The following is a 22,940-nucleotide window of genomic DNA, read 5'->3' on the forward strand; positions in this document are numbered from 1 at the left end:
GGCTCAGTGGTAAAGAATCTGCCTGCCAGCACAGGAGATGTAGGAGACGTGGGTTCAATCCCTGGGATGGGAAGATCCCTTGGAGAAGGGAATGGCTACCCACTCCAGTATTCTTGCCTGGAGGATCCCATGGACAGAGGAGCCTGGCGGGCTGCAGTCCATGGGGTCGCAAAGAGTCAGACATGACTGAGCAACTGAGCATGCATACACGGCCTGGCTGCAGCCTCTTGAAATGGAAATATAGCAGCTTGGACTGTGGGTGTCTCCTTCACTTGAAAAATCTTGCTGCCTGCCTTCTTCCTTATTTCCAAGTGACACTCATCCATCTTGAGAACACAGTGTGTTGGGCTGTGTGAAAACCGCTGCCGTCTTCACAGGCTGCACGGGGGTGGTGGGAGGGGGAAGGAAGACCCCAGGCTACTGGCCCAAGCTGGGGAGGAGGAGGTGCTGGGGAGATGGTGGGAGGTACAAGTTTGAAAAGTCAATCAAGAGTCACTTCCCAGCATCTTGGGAATCCCCTGGTGGCTCAGAGGTAAAGAGTTTGCCTGCACTTTGGGAGACCTGAGTTCGATCCCTGGGTCCAGAAGATCCCCTGGAAAATGAAATGGCAGCCCATTCCAGTATTCTTGCCTGGAAAATCCCATGCACAGAGGAGCCTGGCAGGCTACAGTCCATGGGGTTGCAAAGAGTCGGACACAACTGAGTGACTTCACTTTCTTTCCCAGCATCCCTGCTCCCGCCTTGTTCCAGACCCTGTGCTCCTCTCTCTGAGGATCAGACCTGCTTGGGTACAGCTGATGGCAGCCCGCAGCCTACCATGACCCTCACCCTGACATTCTGGCCCCTTCAAGCTGGGTTGATCCCCATCACAGCCTTGACCTCCAGGCTCCAGCCTGAACTCTCACCCCCACCCCAGGATCCATGGACCCCTGTGAAGGATCTGCTTCTCCAGATTTTATGCAAGGTTGAATTTTGCCTCCTCCAGGCAGCCTTCTGTGATTTATTTGGCTTTATTTGCCCCCTTAGGAGCCCATGCAGACTTGCATTCTGGATCCCCTTTGTTCCCTTGGCTTACTCACCTGCGGGCCAGTTGACAGGCTGTCAGCTGGGACAGAGGGGCACCTGAGCCCTGGGCTCACCTCCTCAGGCAGGCTAACCTCACCTCTGCAGGGTTCCAAGGTCATCAAGAGAGAAAGCTGTAAAGCTTCCTGAGACCCATGCCCAGGACTGGCCCAGTGACCATCCTATCAAACACTCTTGGTGGACACAGGTCACAAGGCCAGTCCAGAGAGTCAGATATTGGGGAGACAGGGCCCCCCTGAATAGGGCAGCTCTGAAGTCATACTGGGAGAGGAGCTTGCATGCAGGCATGGGAATATTTTCTGGCCCTCTCTGCATCTCCCACAAGCAGTCAACATGGGTTTCCCTGAAGAGCAGCCTAGGGGAGAGGATCGCACGGTGTGGTGTGAAGTGAGTTAGTCTGCCCCTGTCTTCCCCTGGCTGCGGGTGGGGTTCAGAGCAGCGGTGGCCAGGCCCGGCCTAGTGGGCAGGTAACCCGTATCGTCAAGCTCAGAAGGGCCCCACTCTTGGTTTAATGCCCCGCGGTCACCATCTTGAAATTCTTCACAACTTTGAACAAGAGCTCTGCATTTTCAGTCTTCAATGGGTTCTGCAAATGAGGTAACTGGACCTGAGGGCGACAGGTGTTGTTATCTGAATGACCCTGCCTGGGAGGGCGCTTCCTGCCAGACAGACTAGAAGAGCTGGAACCAGTCCAAGGCGATGGTTGAGGGAGGAGGACCCTCTGCAGCCCAAGGCTTCCTGATCAGAAGAGCCCGATGCTTGAGCCATGAATATTTTGACTGGTCTGCCCCCTCCTGTGATGGCCCCATGGGTAGACCCTCTTAGGATGTCTGGATGGCCTCGATGCATGCTCAGTCACTTATGTCTGACTCCTGGCGACCCCATGGACTGTAGCCCAGCTGTCCATGGAATGGACTCTGTCTGTGGAATTTTCCAGGCAAGAATACTGGAGTGGGTCGCCATTTCCTACTCCAGGAGATCTTCCTGACCCAGGGATTGAACCTGCGGCTCTTGCATCTCCTACGTTGGCAGGCAGATTCTTTACCACTAGCGCTACCTGGGAAACCAAGAAGCCACTGTAACTGTTCCCAGCTGTGCACCCCAGGGGACTCAGGATGGAAAAAAGCAGAATACTGACCCTAGGCAGCTGGAGTTCACATCAAATGAATGACTCAATCACTCTTGCATCTTCCAGTCCATAGAAAAGTGCTAAATTTATTAACTTGAAATGTCTGGTTTTCTTTAATTAGCATTAATCTTTTGATGTTCAACTACCTGGTTTTCACGGCAAAAATTCCTGTATATCCTGGCTCCCCCCTCCCCTCTTCAGAGCAGTCCCTCGGGGTATCTTAGAGGCTTTCTTCCAGGCTTGAGTCCTCACTTTTGTCTGCTAAATAACACATAGTTCTCAACTTTTAGGTTGTACATTTCTTTCCAGTCGACAAGGTAACAACAGTACTTACTTTATACAACTGCTGTGGAGATCAGATGAGCTAATATACATGGGAAGAGCTCAGAACTGCACAGAACACCTAGTCAGTCCCACATGTTTGCTGTTACCAGTGAATGAATGAATAAAGCTGTTATATAACTGCACACTCACTGTGCCAGGTAGTGCTGAAATTTCCTGGGCTGGTCCTTCAGATGCCATTCATTTATTACCTGCATGTCTGTTTCATGTTTACCATAAGCCTGGTACTGTGCTAGGCACAGGAGATAAAAAATTGAGTAAGATCAATTTTGCTTACAGATGAGGCAGAGTGGGGAAACTGATGGGTAAGTGAATGTAGCTTCTGTGATTTGCTGCAGGTGATGTGATGAGGGGGAGATGTAGGACAGGGGAAGAGGGGCTCTGTTCTCCTGGGGAAGTGGGGGGGGGGCAGAAATGCTTCTGGGATGGGGGGCTCTGAGTAGCTCCAGTTCTTTATGTCTCACTGCAGAACAAATTCGTCGAGAGGCAAAAAGATACGTAAGAAGTGATTCATTAGAAAAGGACGCTTGTGCTTTCCAGGAGGCGCAGTGGTAAAGAATCTGCCTGCCAGTGCAGGAGATGCAAGAGACGTGGATTTGATCCCTGGGTCAGGAAGATCCGCTGGAGAAGGAAATGGCAACCTGCTCCAGTATTCTTGCCTGGAAAATCCCACAGACAGAGGAGCCTGGCAGGCTACAGTCCATGGGGTCACAAAGAGCTGGACACGGTTGAGCACACACACCCATGAGGCTTGTAAGGGGATGGGCAAGAGAGTGTGGCCCTGAGAACTTCATGGGCTATGGTTTTACAATCAAAGGAAAAGTGGGGAGGAGGAGAAGACCACCTCTCCCTCCTTCTTGAGTAGATGTCACCCTTCCAGAGGTCACATTTCCATCATCAATTCCTCCTCCATGTCAGGCAGGGGAAGTTTTTTGTCTCTACAAGGTCAAACTGAGTCTGTCGTGGCACAGTGGAAATGAGCAAAAAGGCAGTGGACTGTGCTAAAATCCTCAGTCAAATGGTTCCAGTGTAATGTCACCTTTTACTTACACTTTTGTTTTTAATTTCTGCAGAGAAGCCTGTTGTAGGAATCATTAACTTACTGACCGCCTGGGCAAAATGTGGGTCTCACGAGTGCTCGGGCCTGGTGCACTGGGAAGACCCAGAGGAATCGGGTGGAGAGGGAGGTGGGGTGGGGGATCGGGATGGGGAATACATGTAACTCCATGGCTGATTCATGTCAATGTATGACAAAACCCACTTCAATATTGCAAAGTAATTAGCCTCCAACTAATAAAAATAAATTTTAAAAAAATGTGGGTCTCAGGCCACCATCGTTTTACTGTTCTGGGGGGCATGCCTCCTGCTTCTGTTGCATGGTGTTGTGGTTAAGCAAATCTGCTTTCTCGAGTGATCATTAGTTGACGGGGGTCTCCCATACTCTTTCCTTTACCTGTGATCCCTTAATGGGACTGACTGTGTAATCATCTACTTTGCCTCTTTACTCCGTCCCTATGAGAAGGAGAACCAGGAGGGAGACGACGCTGGTGGAGAGCCTCTCAAAGATGAGCCGACAGCATCCTTCAGACAAAGCACAGGTTGGGTTCAGACACAGAGGAATCAACTGTTTCCTTTTCTTGTTTTAATTATCATAATAGAAAATGACAACAGCAACAGTGCCAACGGTCAAAGGGACACGATTCCACATGGCCACATTCTTTACATCCATTAAGGTTATAGGTTTTGAATCAAAAGAGCACATTGAAACCTTACATTAAGAAATAGCCTTTTCACTGTAGTAAAAGTTAGTGATCCCATTGTGAAGCCTAGGGGCTTCAGTAGCAAAGGACTGAGAGAATAGTTAAAATACCTTTTTATTAAGCAAACTACTTACAAGTACAAGTTGAATAGGAAAACATTAGTAAGACAGAGAAATATTTCTGATTTTCTCAGCATGAAGAATCGGCATCTGGACGGTGGCTAGTTCCAAGAATAAGGTTTAAAACTTTAAATAGCAGAAACTTTAAACAGTAGAAAGAGTGTTGGTATGTTTTCAACTGGGGGAAATAGGGTGAGAAAAGGTCAGAAACAAGAGAGGATGTGGATTTGTCCAAAGGCTGTTAGCCAGCGCCCCCATCTCTACCTCTTCTAAGATTTTCCCCAAGAAGCATCTCAGATACACTGATGAGGGGTCGGGTGCCTCAGGGTCCTGAGACTCAGTTACTGGCTCAGGCGGAACACGGACAAGTTCAGACCTACTGTCATATCCGCTTCTAGAGTTCTCCATCGAGGGTGACTCCCCATGGAAGCCCGAGACAATGGAACAGGAGAGGACGTGGATTTTCAAACAACTTGCTAGATTCCAATTCGCTGCCCTCCAACTGGAATTTTCTTTAACTTGAGGCAGCAACCCTGATCACTTCTGTAGCTCAGAAGACCTCTGATTTACTCAATGACTCACAATAGGGGAAAGAAGCACTTTGGAAGATTCCCATAGTCTGGGATCTAGAGACGGCATGGTCCAGTGCTGGGTTTCCCAACCTCAGCATGATTGGCACTTGGGGGGCTGGTCAGCAGCATCCCTGGCTGCCACCCACTAGGTGCTATCAGAGCACACCCCCCGTGTCATGAAAATCAAAACTGTCTCCAGACATTGCCAATGGTCCTTTGGGAGATGAAATGGCCCCCAGATGAGAACCACAGCCTAGTGGTTGAGAAGCTTCATAGATAGAAGCCCTGGGCTCCAGACCCCACTCTCCTGCTCACCAAGGTGACCTGGCAATGCTACCAAGCCTCTGGGGGACTCGATTTCCTGGAGGAAAGTGTGAAATTTTGGAAGTCCCTTCCTGCCAGCTTACAGAGCCTGGGTCAGGACCATCTGGATCGCCGGGACAATACTTTAAACTATGTTGATGGTGTTGTTCCGTCACTCAGTCGTGTCTTGACTCTTTGCAACCCCACAGACAGTAGCATGCCAGGCTCCCCTGTCCTTCCCTATCTCCTGGAGTTTACTCAAATGCCTGTCCACTGAGTCAGTGATGCGATCTAACCATCCCATCCTGGGCCGCTCTTTAAACTATACATGTGGTGATTCTCTGGTTCATAATGACACTGGGGGAGAGAGAGCTGATGAAACTGACACTGAGGCCGCTGGTGGCCGCTCACCACGTGGAGGGGGCTCGGTGGTGGGGAGGCTCTGCATCCCCCCAGTAGTCACGAATCCCCTTTGGATGTGCCTCATACATTTGTCAGGACTGCTTCCCAAGGCAGCAGGGTCTCAAACCTCCTCCTGGGAAGGCAGGAAGTCAGCTTGCAAAAGGGCCCAGGAGTAGATGAAAGGCTTCATCAGACAGCTGGCTGGAGAGGTCTGGGCAGGCGCGAGTTGTCCAGGGTAGGCACAAAAGCAGGGGCCGCACATCCTGGGAACTGGGCAGCCCGACCAACCTCTCCAAGGGCCTTCTCTGCCTTCATTCTCTATCTTGACAAAAAATGTACGACTTTTACCATGACTCAGAGCGAGCCATGTGGACTTATATTCCAAAATTTACATAGTCAGTTTCAGGTACGCTTGACCATTCATTCCATTGCAGTCCCAGTAGCTGCTGTCTTCTCACTCTGGGAGGAACGTTCCTCCCCGTACCCACTATGGTCTGCACTGCTTTGCCCCTGCCCACGTCCCTCCTCCCATCCAAACAAGGGCAAGAAAACGCCCAAGGTCTGACCTCCAGAAGTGACTTGCTGTGGACACCCGGCCACCGCTGAATTCTGATTTCCTGGGTTTCTTGGAGGGGCTTCTTTTCCCACTTGGAGATTTTCGACTCCACCCCCGTGCGCTCCCCGGGCTCCATCCCCTGGCTGTCCTCCACCCTCTCACTGCTGACCAGGAGCAGGGCCCCGTGGGGCAGGCGGAGCAGGACGGGCGCACATGGGACATCCAGGCTCCCGCTGCTCCCTTGGGTCAGGGGCGCAGCTCTGAGGGTGTCCCTGTCAGCGCAGCGCAGTGCATCCAGGACTTGCTCTGTGTGTGTGTGTGTGTGTGTGTGTGTGTGTGTGTGTGTGTGTGTCTGTGTGTGTCTGTGTTAGCTGCTGTCATGTCTCTTTTCAACCCCATGGACTATGGCACACCAAGCTCGCCTGTCCATGGGATCCTCCATATTTATTTTTTGGGGCAGACCCAGATACAGAATTTCCCAGTCAATGGGGGGGCATGGCTGTTTCAGAGCTTCTAGTGCTCAGGGACAAAATTCTCAGAAGAGTGACTAATCCCCCGGCCCCGCTTTACTGCCCAGGAAGAGGCCGCACATTTGCACTCCAGAGACCAGAGCTTCTCCTTCCATTTTTAAGGCTTTTGCTCCTGAGACTCGGTGAAAGGGGGCAGGGGGAGGTGTTGGGGAGGTGGGTTGCTCAAAGGGAGGGCTTGGCCTTGGATACAGTCCAGATCAACGTCCAGGCCGTCCAGACCCTTCCAGACACGTTTACAGGCTGATGTGCCTTAAGTGCCAGAGTTGGCTTTGGCAGCTATTGCTATTGTTTAGACTGTAGCCCACCAGGCTCCTCTGCCCATGGGATTTCTCAGGCAAGAACACTGGAGTGGGATGCCATTTCTTTCTCCAGGGGATCTTTCTGACCCAGGGATCAAACCCAGGTCTCCCGCATTGCAGGCAGACTCCCTACCATCTGAGCCATGATGGAAGCCCCAGAGGAGAGTCAAAGGGGCAAAGGGGGCCAGATGACAGCTGGGTGAGAACACGATGGATGCCCACCCGAAGGCTGGGAGCAGGCAATCTGGGATCCCTCACTGATCCCGGGCGGATGCACAACACCCCCAGCCTGGCATCCATCCAGGGGCCTGTCAGCTCTCCATTAACTTCCAGCCTGGCCTCAGCTGACCTCCCGAAAGTCCAGATTAAACACTCTCTAAGGCCTCTTGCTGCTGCGAGGTTCTGAGACTGACAAATACCTGCGCATGGCTGTCTGCCCCTTTCTAGGACTTCCATCGAAATCCACGCTCTAGGACCAGCAGAGCCCAGCCTCAGAGGTTCGTCCGAGGTTGCTCTGAGCCAGAGGGCTCATCACAGAGGGTGTGGACGCGGGGAGACGCGAGGTAACCAGCGCGCCTACAGTCTGAATCACAGCTCCTCAGCCACACAGCCCGGCCTCAGCTTCCTCTACAAAAAAAGTGACAATAATCCCCGTGCACTTCTCTGCACCCCTCTGCATCCTCACTCCTGCCGAGGGGTGATTTGAGAAGTAAATGAGATATGGCTCACAGCACAAGGGAGGTGCGTAGGCTGACAGCAGGAAGAACAACCACGGTTAGTGGCATCACGACTAATAAGGAGAGAAGGTGAGTTTCCTGCAAGAGGAGAGGACCGTTTGTCTGGAAGGAGTCGGGCAGCAGTGCAAACAGCCAAGTCTCTCCAGTCTCCAAGGACAGCTTCCAAGGGATGCTAGGCAGGCGGCCAGGCCTTCCATTTAGTACAAGCTGGAGAGTGGCCTGTTGCCTCTCGAGCCCAGCGGTACTTACTAGCCAGTTCTCCCCTTGGATCCCGCGGGACTCCCTAAAGGAGATACGAGCTTCTTTCTCTGGGGGGTAGACGGGCGGATGGGGCCAAGGGAGCCTCATTTGCCTCTTGACCTTGGGCCCATGGAAAGGGCAGTGATGACAGAGCGGGAGCCCGCAGAGCGATCGTCTGCCCCAGGGCCTACGAATCCCCTGGGGACACGCCCGGCTCCAGGGTCCTCTGGCCTGGCCGTTCCTCCAAAGCTCCAGGGCCCGCAACTCCTGCCCTCCTAAAGCAAGTGTTGCTGTGCGCAGTGAAATGGAAACACACACAGGTGTGGGATGTGGGATGCTCACAGTTTGCGGAGGGGAAATGGAGGGGCACGGGGAGGGGCATATACAGAGAACATTCCAGAAAAGGTGGGATGCCTTCTCCGAGGACTAGCCACTAAAGAGGCAAGTCCCTCCTTCCTCAGCATGGGCCTGTCAAGCCAGGGTGGGCTCAGGGGCCAACCTCGCCCAGGAGAAGCCAGAACGGGAGCCCCAGGCTGCGGTCCAAGGGAGGAGCATCTGTCCCCCTTGCTCAGGAGAGTCTTGGCACTCAGCGGAAGGCCTGAGCCCTGGGTTGGGGTCCAGCCTGCAGCGCCGACTGTCCCAGGACTGTCCTTATCGATTTTGGCTGTGTGAGCCCCTCCTTGTGGGGGCCCTCCTGTGGGGCTGAATCAGGGCCCTTCTGCTTGTGTCCTGAGAACGCTGGTCTCTGGGCGCTTCTCTGGCCAAGGAAAGACACTCGAGTTCAACTTAAAGAAGTGGGCAGGCAACAGGGACCCCTTCCCCAAGGAGGCTGAGCAGGGATGGTCAGACACTTCCACTTGCAGAGGTCAGAGCCAGCCGGGCCACGCCATGCTGTGGGACCTCAGGAAATGACCTCCAGAGACTCAGGGCCTGGTTTAAAGGTGCCCAGAGACGCCACACAGGCACTAAAGGCAGCATGGCGTTCCAGAAAGAGCCTGGCTTTCGGACCAGATAGTTCAGGTTCATCCTGGTCATCACTTTGCTGCTGTGGCTTCAGGCAAGTTATTCTACTCCTCTGAGCTTCTGGTCCCTTATCTGCGCATCAGAGCAACGATGCTCTAGAGTAATGCCTGCATGCTCAGTCACTTCAGTCGCGTCTGACTCTTTGCAACCCCGGGCACTGTAGCCCGCCAGGCTCCTCTGTCCATGGGATTCTTCAGGCAAGAATACTGGAGTGAGTTGCCATGCCCTCTTGCAGGGGATCTTCCTGACCGAGGAATTGAACCCGCCATCTCTTAGGTCTCCTGCATTAGCAAGTGGGTTCTTTACCACTAGCGCCACCAAGGGCAATGTTGAAGATTAAATCTGTGCCTGTTAACAGGGCACAAGGCTTGGACAGACTCAAGCAATATGGCCTTTACTTAACATCCAAGACAGATTCCCTTCTGTGGCCAGAGGGAGAAGACAGCACACTCTGGCTGGAAAAATTAACAGGCATGTCAATCAACGATGTTATCTGAGTGAAGCTGGAAAAAAATAAACAAAACCACAGCAGATAGAGATGGGCTGACCCTGGACAAGACACCGCAATCCATATGGATGCAAAGTTTGGACAAGAAGGTCCCTGAAACTCCTGATCATCTCTGGCCCTGACATTAAGAAAAGAGAGAGACTTGAAAGTTGAATTTAACTAACATTCACGTCAGGGGAAAGAAAACCTTCATAGGGGAGACTCCTGTGCCCAGAAACACCTAGTGAACCTGGGCGCCCCCAGGGCTGCCCTGGGAGGTTGGAGGTCTCCTTAGAGCTAAAAGTCAACATTTCCTCTCTTCCCCTCTCAACCCCATGTTACCAAACATAGAACCTTCTCTCCCAGGGCCACCCCCATAGGCCATTTGAGAACAGGGACCTGCTACCTGCCTTGGACAGGCCTGCAGGCTTCCAGGGGATGTGAGGTCAGAAGGCAAAGAGTGGGGGTGTTTTGACGGGAGTGAGCCCCATGAAGACAGCTTGCCTCACCACCCTGGCTCTGGGCCTCACTCTTGGGTTTGCTCATGAGCACACGTGTCTGCTCACGGGGCAGGGCCCAGGCCTTGACAGAGAGGGGGCTACTGGAGAAGCAACTGAGATGCTGCGCTTGAAACGGCCACCACTCAGCCCCGCCTCCAAGCTGGTCCTGCCTGCAGACAGCCAGGCCTGCTCCGCTCAGCGGTTCCAGAAAGAGTCCAGGGAGGCGGTGCCACATTCCTTCTCCCGATCCCCAAAGGCCACACTAACGCCCAGCGCTCATGACCACCACTTGAGCTGAAGGTCAGGTGAAGATCAAAGCCGTCTGGAGGTCAGGCTGCTAACCCCATTAACGCAGCAGCTCGGGGCCAACCTCCCAGACACAAGTGGCCACCTCCAGACATTTAAGATGTCCCTTCGCCTGTCATCAAGAGTGCTTTTCTCCTGAGACCACAGCGACAAATTCAATTTTTACAATTGTCCCCAAATACACATGAGGGCTTCTTTACCAGTCTTTGAAGTGTCTCAGCCACTGAGAGGGAGTTTATGCCATCTATTTCCTTTTGTCCAACTGCAGGGAGGAAGCAAGGAAAAAGCCACTCTGGACTTGTGGGCAAACCAGCCTGTGTCCTAGCTCCCCCTACTCTTGGGGGGACAGGGAGGGCTGTCTTGGGGAGGCGGGTGCTTTGCCATGAACTTTCCTAAGGATGGAAGAAAAGCAAGTCCTTTGCTGTGTGAATATCCCCCAGCATGTGGGTGCACTCAAAGGCCAGCAGGCCTGTGGTCTTAATGAAAGGGCTCCCAGGCTAGCCAGGATTCCCCAGCCACTGATTTTTAAGCATATCAGGAAACTGACTCAGGCAGAACACAATTACACCTGTAGAAATGCACAGTAGCCTAGCGGAGTCTAAAGCGTGGGTATCTTAACGCCCTGCCCACCCTGCACACAGCTTCAGAACCATCTGGATACTCCCTCCCCACCCAGGGCAGCTGAGAAGGCAGGAATGTGCTCAAGAAAGGGCTGAGGTGGGGCAGAGACAGCCTTGAATCACAGTCAGGAAATGTCCCTCCTGCTCTGACCCCTGCCGTCCCATACTTTGGGACCACAGGCAAGTCACGCCCCTCTCTCTCCCACCCACCAATTCACGAGATGCACAGACCTCATCTCGAGAGTTCCTTGACTTCTCAGAGAAGAAAGAGCCTCTTGAGCAGGTAGCCAGAAGAGTTCTCCGCCTGGCAGGTCTTATTTTTAAAGGCACCTTCTCTTCTCTTTACAAAGACGAGAAAGTCCATCTGGCAGATAAAAATCACCACCACTACCACCCCTGAGACCCACGTCACCAGGAACTCCCCCATCCTTGGGTTCCATAAGGGACCAGATGTCTGGCATCAAAGACACCATTTTCAGGTCAAAGGAGGAATGTTCTATGACCGTTCCAGGGGCCACCACCAATATTCCAAGGGGCTGAGTGGGAAACCAGATTGGGGTGGAAACACTCGGGTCCTGAAGGCCGCCCTTGCCCCAGCACCCCACACCCCAGGTGTGATATTAATATGTTTGCCTAAAAACAAGACATATAAGTGATGATTTAGTGCCAGCAAGGGATCATCCAATCACATCTGTTATTTTAAACCAAACTTGGCTGTTCCCTCCGATCTCACGTTTGTGAAATGCAGTTTCAAGAATTTTCCAAACTGTTGCTCGAAGATTTTGCCTTGTCATGCCTCCAGGGGCCGGATGCCCAAGCTTCCACACTTTCTGGATCTGCAGAACCACAGCAGGGAGGGGTTTGAAATCGGGGCTGCTTGGGGGAAATTCCGGATGCATGGTCGCTCCGCTTGAGAGGCTGTGCTCCCGGTCAGAACTCCTGGCTCTAGAACATGGGTGCGGTCACAGGCCAGCGGGGACAGCGCCATCAGTGAGTCCAGCGCAGGTGGGCCAGCCCCGAGCTCCCGAGGCTCAGAAGGTGAAGGCATACACCACTCCCACCACCACGATGTTCCCCAGTGTCGCTATGATGGCGATCCAGAGCAGGACCGCGTCGTTGGAGGACCTGGGCGGCTCCTCCGGCTGACCTTGGCCGTTGGAGGCCGCGTGCACGTTGGGGGAGGAGTTAAAGAGGGAATACTCGGTGCTGAAGTCCTCATTGGGCGAGTCCATGAAGGCGCCTCCCATCATGGGGAGCTGGGAAGAAGGAGAGAGAGAGAATTAACCAGGGCTGGGGCTGGAGGGCCGCCCGCGGACGGGAGGCTGCCTGCTGGGGCAGCCCCGCGTGAAGATACAGCAGGAAACCGGGCTTCCCGTCCGGCCTTTTAAATAAATGACAGCGCGTACTTTCATCTAGAAAAACGAGCGCTCACAGCAACCTTTTGAGGCAGAAGTTCATGGCAACCTTGCAGGTGAAAATATTAAGGCCCCCAGCTGTTCGGCAGACAATCCCCTGGGTAGTTGGCAATTCACTGGGATGTATAGACCTTCCCTTTCTAAACCCCAGGCCCGCCCTGACAGCACACATCCTCACCTGTCTTTATTCTTCTCCTAACTAAGTAACATGGGCTCAGCACAGAACATTAAGAAAATACAAACGCAGAGAAAAAAAGAGAATCGCAATCTCACCACTTTGGGATACTCACTGTTAATATTGTGAAATCTTCCTTTTCAATCTTGTGTGTGTGTGTGTGTGTGTGTGTGTGTGTGTATGAGAGAGAGAAAACCTTTAAACATGTCACTTTATACTCCTGTATTAGAAAGCCTATCAAAATGCCATTTTACAGTTATATAATATTCTATCCTAAATACAAGCCATAATTTAATCATTTCCCCAGAACTGGAGATTTAGGAGCTTGGATGTTTTCCTATTATAAATATGACAAGCCTAGACAGTGTGTTAAAAATCAAAGATATCGCTTTGCCGACAAAGGTCGGGATAGTCAAGGCTATGATCTTTCCAGTAGTCATGTAACGATGTGAGAATTGGACAGTAAGGAAGGCAGAGCGCCAAAGAATTGATGCTTTTAAGCTGTGGTGTTGGAGAAGACTCTTGAGAGTACCTTGGACAGCAAGGAGATCCAACCAGTCAATCTTAAAGGAAATCAACCCTGAATACTGGAAGGACTGACGCTGAAGCTGAAGCTCCAAAACTTTGGCCATCTGATGTGAACAGCTGATCATTGGAAAAGATCCAGATCCTGGGAAGGACTGCAGGCAGGAGGAGAAGAGGGTGACAGAGGGTGAGATGGTTGGATGGCATCACTGATTCAATGGACATGAACTTGGGCAAACTCCGGGAAGTGGTGATGGACAGGGAGGCCTGGCGTGCTGCAGTCCATGGGGTCACGAAGAGTTGGACATGACTTGGCGACTGAACAACAACAAACATCCCTGTGCATACACTTGTGCATCCATACATGCTTGCACGTGCATATTTATTTTTTGGAGCAGACCCAGATACAGAATTTCCCAGTCAATGGGGGGTATGGCTGTTTCAGAGCTTCTAGTGCTCAGGGACAAAATTCTCAGAAGAGTGACTAATCCCCCGGCCCCGCTTTACTGCCCAGGAAGAGGCCGCACGTGTGCACTCCAGGGACCAGAGCTTCTCCTTCCATTTGTAAGGCTTTTGCTCCTGAGACTCGGTGAAGGGGGCAGGGGGAGTTGTTGGGGAGGTGGGTTGCTCAAAGGGAGGGCTTGGCCCTGGATACAGTCCAGATCAACGTCCAGGCCATCCAGACCCTTCCAGACACATTTACAGGCTGATGTGCCTTAAGTGCCAGAGTTGGCTTTGGCAGCTATTGTTATTATTTAGACAGTAGCCCACCTGGCTCCTCTGCCCATGGGATTTCTCAGGCAAGAACACTGGAGTGGGATGCCATTTCCTTCTCCAGGGGATCTTCCCAACCCAGGGATCAAACCCGAGTCTCCTGCATTGGCAGGTGTGTTCTATACCATTGAGCCACCAGGGAAATCCCTTGGCAACTTTTAGGCCCATAAAAAACTTTTTTTAATGGCACGTGAATGAATGAGCACTAGACAGTTAAGCCTTCCTTGGATAACGTTTACTGACCTACTGCTACTACTGCCCGTACAGAGACCCAGCTGTGGTCAGGGAATGTGCTGGAGATCTTAAAACACTCTCATTTAATCATTCAGTTCTCCAGCTGCAGGGTACCATGGTATCCCCATTTCACAGATGGGTAAGTAAAGGTCAAGACCACTGCACTCATCTACACTCATCTGTGCCAGGGTCAAGTCTGAGAGCAGTGTGTCTGACTGTGGGGCCAGGGTGCTTCCTGTTATGTCCACAGCCTTCCCGATTCCTGGATCAGACTCAGTACTGGGTCCCGGCACAGTCACTGCACCCTGGGACCACGCTCCAGCGGGGATCTGTGTACCGCCCGGGGGAAACAGGAGCAGAGCGGAGACTGCCTCACTCAGCCGCTCGTCTGACTTGTACTAGGGACTGTTAATTAGGGGCCACAGTTCTAGACTCTGCAGCGGTGAGCCAGACTGGGAGGGCCCTGCTTCTGGGGGTCCACGCTCCAGCTGGGGATGAGAACAGGAAAGGAGAAGGAGCAAAAAAGAGGGGCAGGAGGGAGGGATGGAATAAAAAAGAAAGAACGTCTGCAGGGAACCTGAACCATTAGCGAATTCACACAGAGAGGCCACTTGCAGGCGGTTCTGTGTGCGGCCTGCTCTGAATCTCAGTGCCTCTTTTTAAAGGATGCCCCATGCCTGGGGCAACGGGTGCTTTTCAGCATCTGCGTGGAAGGCAAACAGCAGTCTCTGACCGGTTCGCGCTCAGAGGAGCTCAGCATTCCATCCACAGCACAGCTCGGTCCTTTTTAGGTGGGACCAGACCCCGTCAACGGGGGAGCTGTAGTGACAAACAGAGGCCACCAGGGGGCGACGAGGACGGGCCTCCTGCTGATCCTTGACGGGGGTGCAGGTCACAGGGGTGGGTTCACTTTGTGAGAATTTATATACGGGTCCTCCTTTCTTTGACCTCGCAGTTCTATTTCTAGAACGTAATCCTAGGGAAACAATTATACCAGAGATACACAAAGATCTTGTCTAAATATTACACAAAATGTTCAGTGGAGGGAATTAAATAAAGTCTGGTGTATCTATCCAGCAGATTACACAGTCTTAATGATACAGACCTATAAGCAGGTCAAGTAAAATACAGATACCACAATAACATTATAAATGGTATTAACAGTATGATATTTTTGTAAAAATATTTATACGTGTGTGTGTGTGTGTGTGTGTGTGCATTAGTTGCTCAGTCATGTCCAACTTTTTGCAACATCATAGACTGTAGCCCACCAGGTTCCTCTGTCCATGGGGATTCTCTAGGCAAGAATACTGGAGTGGGTTGCCATTCCCTTCTCCAGGGGATCTTCCCAAGCCAGGGATCGAACCCAGGTCTCCCGCATTGCAGGCAGATTCTCTATTGTATGAGACGCCAGGGAAGCCCTATACATTGATGTACATGTGCATCAAAAAAATCTGGAAAGATACTAGATGTGACTGGTTAACTGAACAGTGGGATTAACTGACATGATCTCTTTACTTATACGTATATTTCTTTCTGGGCTTCCCTGGTGACTTGGTGTTGTAGAACCCTCCTGCCAATGCAGGAGATGTGGGTTCAATCCCTGGGTCGGGAAGATCCCCTGAAGAAGGGAATGAAAACTCACTCCAGTATTCTTGTCTGGGAAATTCCATGGACAGAGGAGCCTGGTGGACTACAGTCCATAGGGTTGCAAAGAGCCAGACACGACATAGCGATTAAACAATAACCCCCTTACATGTGTCTAACAGTGTATTAAATTAACATACTTAGTATATTTTAATAGATATGACAAACACAAATGAGAATAATAATCAACATATCTTCTATTAAAAATACAATCAGAAGTTTAAATAAAAGAGCTGTGACCTTGTTTTGCCCCTCAACTGGTGATATAGATGAGACGGGTTACGGATGAATCACGCACATCCATCCTAGGGGGTCAGCAGAGGCAGTGATGGACTGTCCTGCAGGGAGGGGCCCAGGCTTTCCCATGAAACCTACTAGCCCTTTGGATCTCAGTCAAAAGGTCCCGTCCACTATAGTTTTCCATCCTGTGTACTCTCAAGACCACAACCACGCCTTGGGGTTCCTGTCCCAAGATGCAGTTCTTACCTGCATCCCCCAATGGTCTGGAAGCTTGGAGGGGAGAGCAGACAAGTTACTTCTCATCGAGGAATTCCCAGAGCCTTGCTCGTGTCGTAGGCACAGTGGTGCCTGATAAATCCTGCTGATTGACAGATGAGTGACAACCACCCTCACCCTGGACCCACAATGTTGCTGGCCGATTCTACCCCTCCAGCATCTCCCCACTGATCCCACCCCTACCTGGGGGAGTATCCTCGCCTCCAGCAGCCCTGACACGCACCCCCCTTCTCTAGGGTCTTCATCTGACCCGCCCACAGCGAAGAATCACTCAAGTGAGGCCGCAGACACTGTTAGCTGGTGGCCTCTTAGAGGTGGGGCTCAGGCCAGGCCAGAAGCTGAATTTCTCCCTTCCGAGCAAGCCTGGACTTCGAGGTTGGTTCACCCCCTTCCCTGACACCGCTGCTGCACGCCCCTCCCCGGAATTAATCACACACCCGTTGTCCTCTGCCCAGCGACCATCTCAGCCTCTCCCTCCCCCAACCCCCCAGGGCCCTGGGTTTTTAGACCACTCCCCGCCCCCTGACTCCACTTCTGTTGAGATCTCTGGATGTTAGCCTGTTCCCCCGCCTCCCCTCTTCAGGGCATATGGAGGTACAGTGGGTATTTTCATCCAAATCACTGGGGGAAAAGGTGGGGCACCGGGCAGAGCCTTTGGTGGGGGAAGGAGAGAGCCGCCCCCCAGGCTGACACAGCCCTGCTGCCTGCTTGCAAAGGGGCTGCTAACTTCCTCCCCCAGAGGCCTCCGCTGTGCCCCATCCAGCTCTGCGGGTGGTTAATGTCGTTTTCGTTTCCTATTGCCACAAACTAGGAGGCTTAAGAAGACACACATTTGACTTTCCTGGTGGTCTAGTGGTTGAGACACCACGCTCCCCCCGCAGGAGGCGTGGGTTCAATCCCTGCCCCCAACCCCCACCCCAGTGTGGCACAGATAAAAAATTAAAATGAGACACATTTATTATCTTACAGTTCTGGGGGTCAGAAGCCTGACTGCACTCATTATACTGGGCTCCCTCAGGCCACTTCCCATCTCAAGACCCTTACCCTTCCTCACGCCCACAAGGTCTCTGGCCACAGAAGGTGCCCACCACAGGCCTGGCGAACTGGAGGTGGATCTCCCACCACATGGGGAACTCGTGAAGGCAAGGCCACGGCCCACTTATCTCAGGCCCCCTCACCCCCATTCGTAACACAAAAAAGGCCACAAGGACGACCGTGTGGAATTATTGAACTTGAAATTAGCAGACGGCCGATTGCCGATCCCTGATCCCAGAGCTCCTGGGCGATGGGACAGCTCGTTCTCCATGGTGAGCCCCTCTCTGCCCTAAACCTCAGGGTCACAGCCCGTGTCTGATTCTGCCGCCTCAGAGTGTGGGGGAGGGGGTGAGCTCTGGTGTCAGAAAGTCTGGGGGGTGAACCCTGCTTCGTTACAGAGTGCAGCTGAGCGAATCATTTACCCAACTCGCCCCCATTTCCTTCCCCGTAAGTGACGGAGATAATACGGTGGAACCGCTGGATTCTCCCAAGGAGGGAATCAGGTCATCTGAGATAAATAAAAGGTGGCACCAGTCACTCAGTCATTCCGAATATTCTTTTCTCCTCCTGTTTGTGTAGTAATTCAAAACCAAGAGCATGATGTGTATCTCTTATTCAGCTGCTTCCGCTATAGTGAGGGGGTTGAGAACCTGGCCTTTCCGGATGTGAGTTTTTGTGCAATCGATTAATCAGATGCTCCTTTGTGACTGTACAGACCACCCTCCACGCCCCCACAGGTTTTGTCGAGACCAAGAGATGCTCTGAGTCCGGCCCGCAGGGTCGCTCAATCCATCTCCCCAGCTTTGTTGGTTTTGATGATTCTTCCCCTTTGTGAAACACAGTCTACTTCAAAGTGCCAGGTGAGACATGAAAATAACTATAGACAGCAAAATCCCATGAAAAGTAAACCAAAAAAGGCTGGCCTCAATTCCACCATCTGGGAGTTGGGAAGATCTGACCAGAAAGTGACTCATGGTAAGAATGAGGGAACGGTGGCTGAAGTCATTTCAAAGTCAGGTGACCCCAGAAGCCCCTGGCAGGTCTTTCTGAAAGCCCCTCCAGGCAGCCAGGTCTGATTTTAAGCTGCTTTTCGGAACTGATGTCATGCCCTTATGGAGATGAGTAACTGGGCCTTCTGACACCCGCGGGCAGGTGTCATCACTGGACCCCTGGGGAGGGGATGAGTGGCCTGGATGAGGTCATGGCTCAGATCTGGGAGTGATGATTCCTAACTTCAAACACCAGGAGGTCCCTCATGCAGAAGAGAGCAAGGCCTGAGCAGAAAGAACAAGAGAAGTCTCTTGCTCAGTCGTTCCATTGCTAAGTCGTGTTCAGCCCTCTTGCGACCCCATGGACTGGAGCCCACCAAACTCCTCTGTCCATGGAAGTTCCCAGGCAAGAATACTGAAGTGGCTTGCCATTTCCTTCTTCAGGGATCTTCCCAACCCAGCGATCAAACCCGAGTCCCCTGCTTGGCAGGCGGGTTCTTTACCATCTGAGCTACCTGGGAAGCCCCTTGTTCAGTTAGATGCTAACAGTCAGAAGGACACTGTGTGCGGTGAGGATGGGGGTGGGAGCATTTCCTCATCAGAGACGATCTTGTCAAGATCAGAAAAAGTCTTGTTGGCTTATTGAAGCGGGGGTACCAGAACAGAGTGTTCAAGGTCAGTGTTACCTGCACAGATTCCCTGACCATAACTGCCAGGAAGGCGGGGAACTTCCCTCTTTCCCACAGTATCTTGGAGCCTAGAACAGAGCAAACACTCTAAACTAGAACACTTGGTGAATGAATGAATTCTAGGGCCCTCGGCCAAGAATCCCACAGGCATGCTGAGATTTGGGCCTGGAGCCAACATTTCACTTTTTTGGGGCTTAAGACCCATTTCTTAATCTGAGGTTCAGATTTTTCATTTAAAACTGGGGATGGGCTTCTCTGGTGGCCCCGTGGTTAAGAATCTGCCTACAATGCAGGGAATGCGGGTTCGATCCCTGGTCAGAGAAGTTCCACATGCCTCAGAGCAACTAAGCCCATGCACCCCAACTACTGAAGCCTGTGCTCGAGAGCCGGAGAGTCACAACTACTGAAGCCCGTTTGCGCTGGTGCCTGTACTCCTCAACGAGAGAAGCCACCACAATAAGAAGCCACAGCTAGGGAGTAGCCCGCGCACAGCAACGAAGACCCAGCACAGCCAAAAATAAATTAATTAAAAAAAATTAAAACAGGGGAAAAAAATGTAGACAGCCTCATAGAAGAAGGGAGATGCCAAGAGGGCCTTATACTATGTGAAAAACACTTTTGGGGAGGAAAAAGTGAGTCTCACGATAAACTTAGTTATCATCCCTGAAATTAAAAACATGCCTTAAAAATAACCCTATATAATATGCATGGATCCACATACATGTAAATGCACAGACAAGGGTGGTAAATGTATCAGCCAGATTTACAACAGCAGCAGCTGTAATTTATCTGAGAAAGGAGGAGATGGGGGGAACGAGACTGTTTGTAATATGTTACTCTAAGAAAAGAAAGATGAGGAAGCATGATTAAATATTAAAAGGGGTCTGCTCTGGTTGGTGGGCATATGGATGTCTGTCGCCTTCTGGTGTTTTAAACTTCCTCACATCAGTTCAATGCTTTGAACACTGGAGAACACCACCCATGAGATGGTTAGGACCAGACATCCTGGGGAGCCAGGATGGTGCCTCCGCCTTGGGGTGCCCGTCCTTCCGTGTTGGGGTCACTGTGTGGCCTGTGAGGCCCATCACAGCATTCAAGGGCTCCAGGAGGGCGTGGCTGTCGTGGCCTCTGGGGCCCCATCCCCCAGGGTCCACGCAGCGCCCACCCCATCCCCGACAGCAGCTCTGCTCTGTGGAGGCAAGGCCTCCAGGTCCCTTCTGTTTCTGCTCAGGAGTCAGAAGTGACACAAATCTCCCCTCAGCTGGGCCCCTCCAGGGGAAGGAACAGAAGATGCTTTCAAAAGAAAACCTTCAAAGAGCGGTCACCAGAGCCCAGCCAGACTCTTTCCTGAATAACGAGCACCTTGCAGAGTAGGGGACATTTGTTGGCGGTGGCTCATGAAGGGAGCTTGCTGGCCGTACCCTGGGCTCCACGGGACCCTGCCCCCAGAAGGCCCTCCTCAGGGCCCTGGCACTGCAGGGTCCCAGCCCAGGCACATGTAGACTCAACTAGACTCTGCAGGACGGGGCCCCAGTGCCCACGGCAACCACGCCCTCCTGGAGCCGGTCCATACCATGCTCGGCCATGCGTGCCACACGGTGACCCCAACACTGCGGATGTAAAAGTTAAATTTGTACTAACAACATTCCTGGTAGCTCAGAGGGTAAAGAATCTGCCTGCAATGCAGGAGACCAGGGTTCGATCCCTGGGCCAGGAAGATCCCTGGAGAAGGAAATGGCAACCCACTCCAGTATGCTTGCCGGGAGAATCCCATGGACAGGGGAGCCTGGCGGGCTACAGTCTATGGGGTCGCAAAGAGTCGGACACGACTGAGCGACTAACACACAAAAACATCTCTATTGTCCTACGTCCCTTTGGGGCCAGGAGACTTGGGGTCTGGCTGCTGCAGCCCTGCCCCCGTTTCCAAGCCTCATTCACCAGGAAGCAGCTCAGATGAGCCATCGCCAAGGTTCAAGCCCAGCACTCAGGAGTCTGGCAGATACCAAGAAGCCCAGAGTCAGTTATAAATGGCCGTAAAGTGAGAGCCTGAGTGGTGAGGTTGTCAGATAATCACTTAGATAAAGTCCTCGGAACTAATAAGGACCTCCTGCATGGCACAGGACATTCTGTAATAGCCTACATGGGAGAAGAATCTAAAAAAAGAGAGGATATATATATATATATATATGACTGATTCACTTTGCTGTCCACTTAAAATGAACACAGCATTGTAAATCAACTGGATGCCAATAACATTTTAAAAATATTCCTCAGATGGGGAATACATGTAACTCCATGGCTGATTCATGTCAATGTATGACAAAACCCACTGCAATGTTGTGAAGTAATTAGCCTCCAACTAATAAAAATAAACTAATAAAAATAAATATTCCTCAGATAAAATACAGGGCACCCAGTTAAATCTGAATTTCAGATAAACAACAAAATAATTTTTTCGTATAACAGTGGTAAAATACTCCAGGAGTTGGTCATGGACTTAGGAGACCTGGTGTGCTGCAGTCCATGGGGTCACAAAGAATCGGACACGACTGAGCAACTGGACTGAACTGAGTAAAGTAATTTTGTGTATGTGTGTGTGTGTGCGTGAAGTCACTTCAGTCGTGTCTGACTCTGTGACCCCAGGGACTGTAGCCCACCAGGCTCCTCTGTCCATCGGACTCTGCAGGCAAGAATACTGGAGTGGGCTGTCATGCCCTCCTCCAGGGGATCTTCCGGACCTACGGATCAAACCCATATCTCTTCTGTCTTCTACATTGGCAGGTGGATTCTTTACCACTAGCACCACCTAGGAAGCCCTAAATGATTTTGGTATATCTCAAATATTGTATTAGACATTCTTTGAGCAAAAAAAATTATATTTGTCATAAAAAATTATCTGACATTCAAATTTAACTGGACTAATAACCACGGCTGTGTTCTGCCCACCTTTTCCACCAGCCGTGCCAACCAGCAGATGCCCCACGTGACCCCAGACACGTGCTTGTTCTGATGCAGGCAGAAACTAAGAGCTCCAAGCAGACCTGCTTTGGGCTCCCTGGAAAGTGGAAATCCTTTTCTCCTTCCCAGGAAGGTACCAGCCAGAGGGCTCCACTTCCTGCCACAGAAGCTCAGGGTCAGGACCAGCACCAGGTCTGCAGTGACCGCCCCGAGCCCCAGGCGTTGGGCATCTTGTCTAAAACCATTAATGAGCATCGCACACCTGGGACCGGCATCCAGGCCTCCAGACCACCAAGCCCAAGGGCCATCTCATGAAGTCACGTGACACCTGGCGATGCCATCCCGGCAGAGAACTGGCCTCCACACTTGGCTCTTTTGTTCAAAGAGCACAAGGCAAAAAAAGCAGTCTTGCTCTTTCATCAAACTTGAGAGTACACAGCCAGCCACCCAGCTCCCTATGTGTTTCTTCCGTGGAGGCCGAAGTTAATGGCAATATTTGCCACTCCTCTTGGCTAGTGTTTATACACTGAAGCGTTTTTAATTAAAGACAAAGTGGAGGAAATGAAAATCGTAGCTACCATTTATGGAGAGCCTGCTCTATGCCAGGTACGCCCTGGGCGTCTCATGGGCATGGTTGCATTTCGATGATGAACAATGAACCCTTTGGGTTGGGTACCATCATCATGTATGTTTGATAGGCAAGGAGAGGAAAGGGAGGCGGGTGCTGAGAGGGGGGCGAGGGGTGAGCATCGCCCCACAGCCAACTCCACAGCCACCGTACGTGGGTGCTGATGTTGTGCAGAACCAAGAGGAGAGATGCTTTATTCCCTCAAAGAGAGAAGGGAGCCCTGCGGCACCCGGAAATGTGACCACGCACAATGCCATCCGGGCCAGTGCTGAGTGCACACAGAGAACTTTTTTTTTTAAGATTTTTTTTTTCTTAACGTCGGCGATTTTTATAGTCTTCTTTGAATT

General features: G+C 51.7%; 1 protein-coding gene across 1 annotated transcript in view; it reads right to left on the minus strand.

Moving 5' to 3' along the window:
• Positions 1 to 4,174: 4,174 nt before the first annotated feature.
• Positions 4,175 to 22,940, minus strand: part of C16H14orf132 (chromosome 16 C14orf132 homolog) — a 52,051-nt gene continuing 33,285 nt past the window's right edge. The window contains exon 2 of the mRNA XM_070477878.1: positions 4,175 to 12,264. Within this exon, the coding sequence (XP_070333979.1) occupies positions 12,040 to 12,264 (225 nt within the window). The 3' untranslated portion in view covers positions 4,175 to 12,039. The remainder of the gene's footprint in view (positions 12,265 to 22,940) is intronic.

The sequence above is a fragment of the Odocoileus virginianus genome, chromosome 16 (assembly GCF_023699985.2).
Source record: "Odocoileus virginianus isolate 20LAN1187 ecotype Illinois chromosome 16, Ovbor_1.2, whole genome shotgun sequence".
In the NCBI taxonomy this organism is placed as follows: domain Eukaryota; kingdom Metazoa; phylum Chordata; class Mammalia; order Artiodactyla; family Cervidae; genus Odocoileus; species Odocoileus virginianus.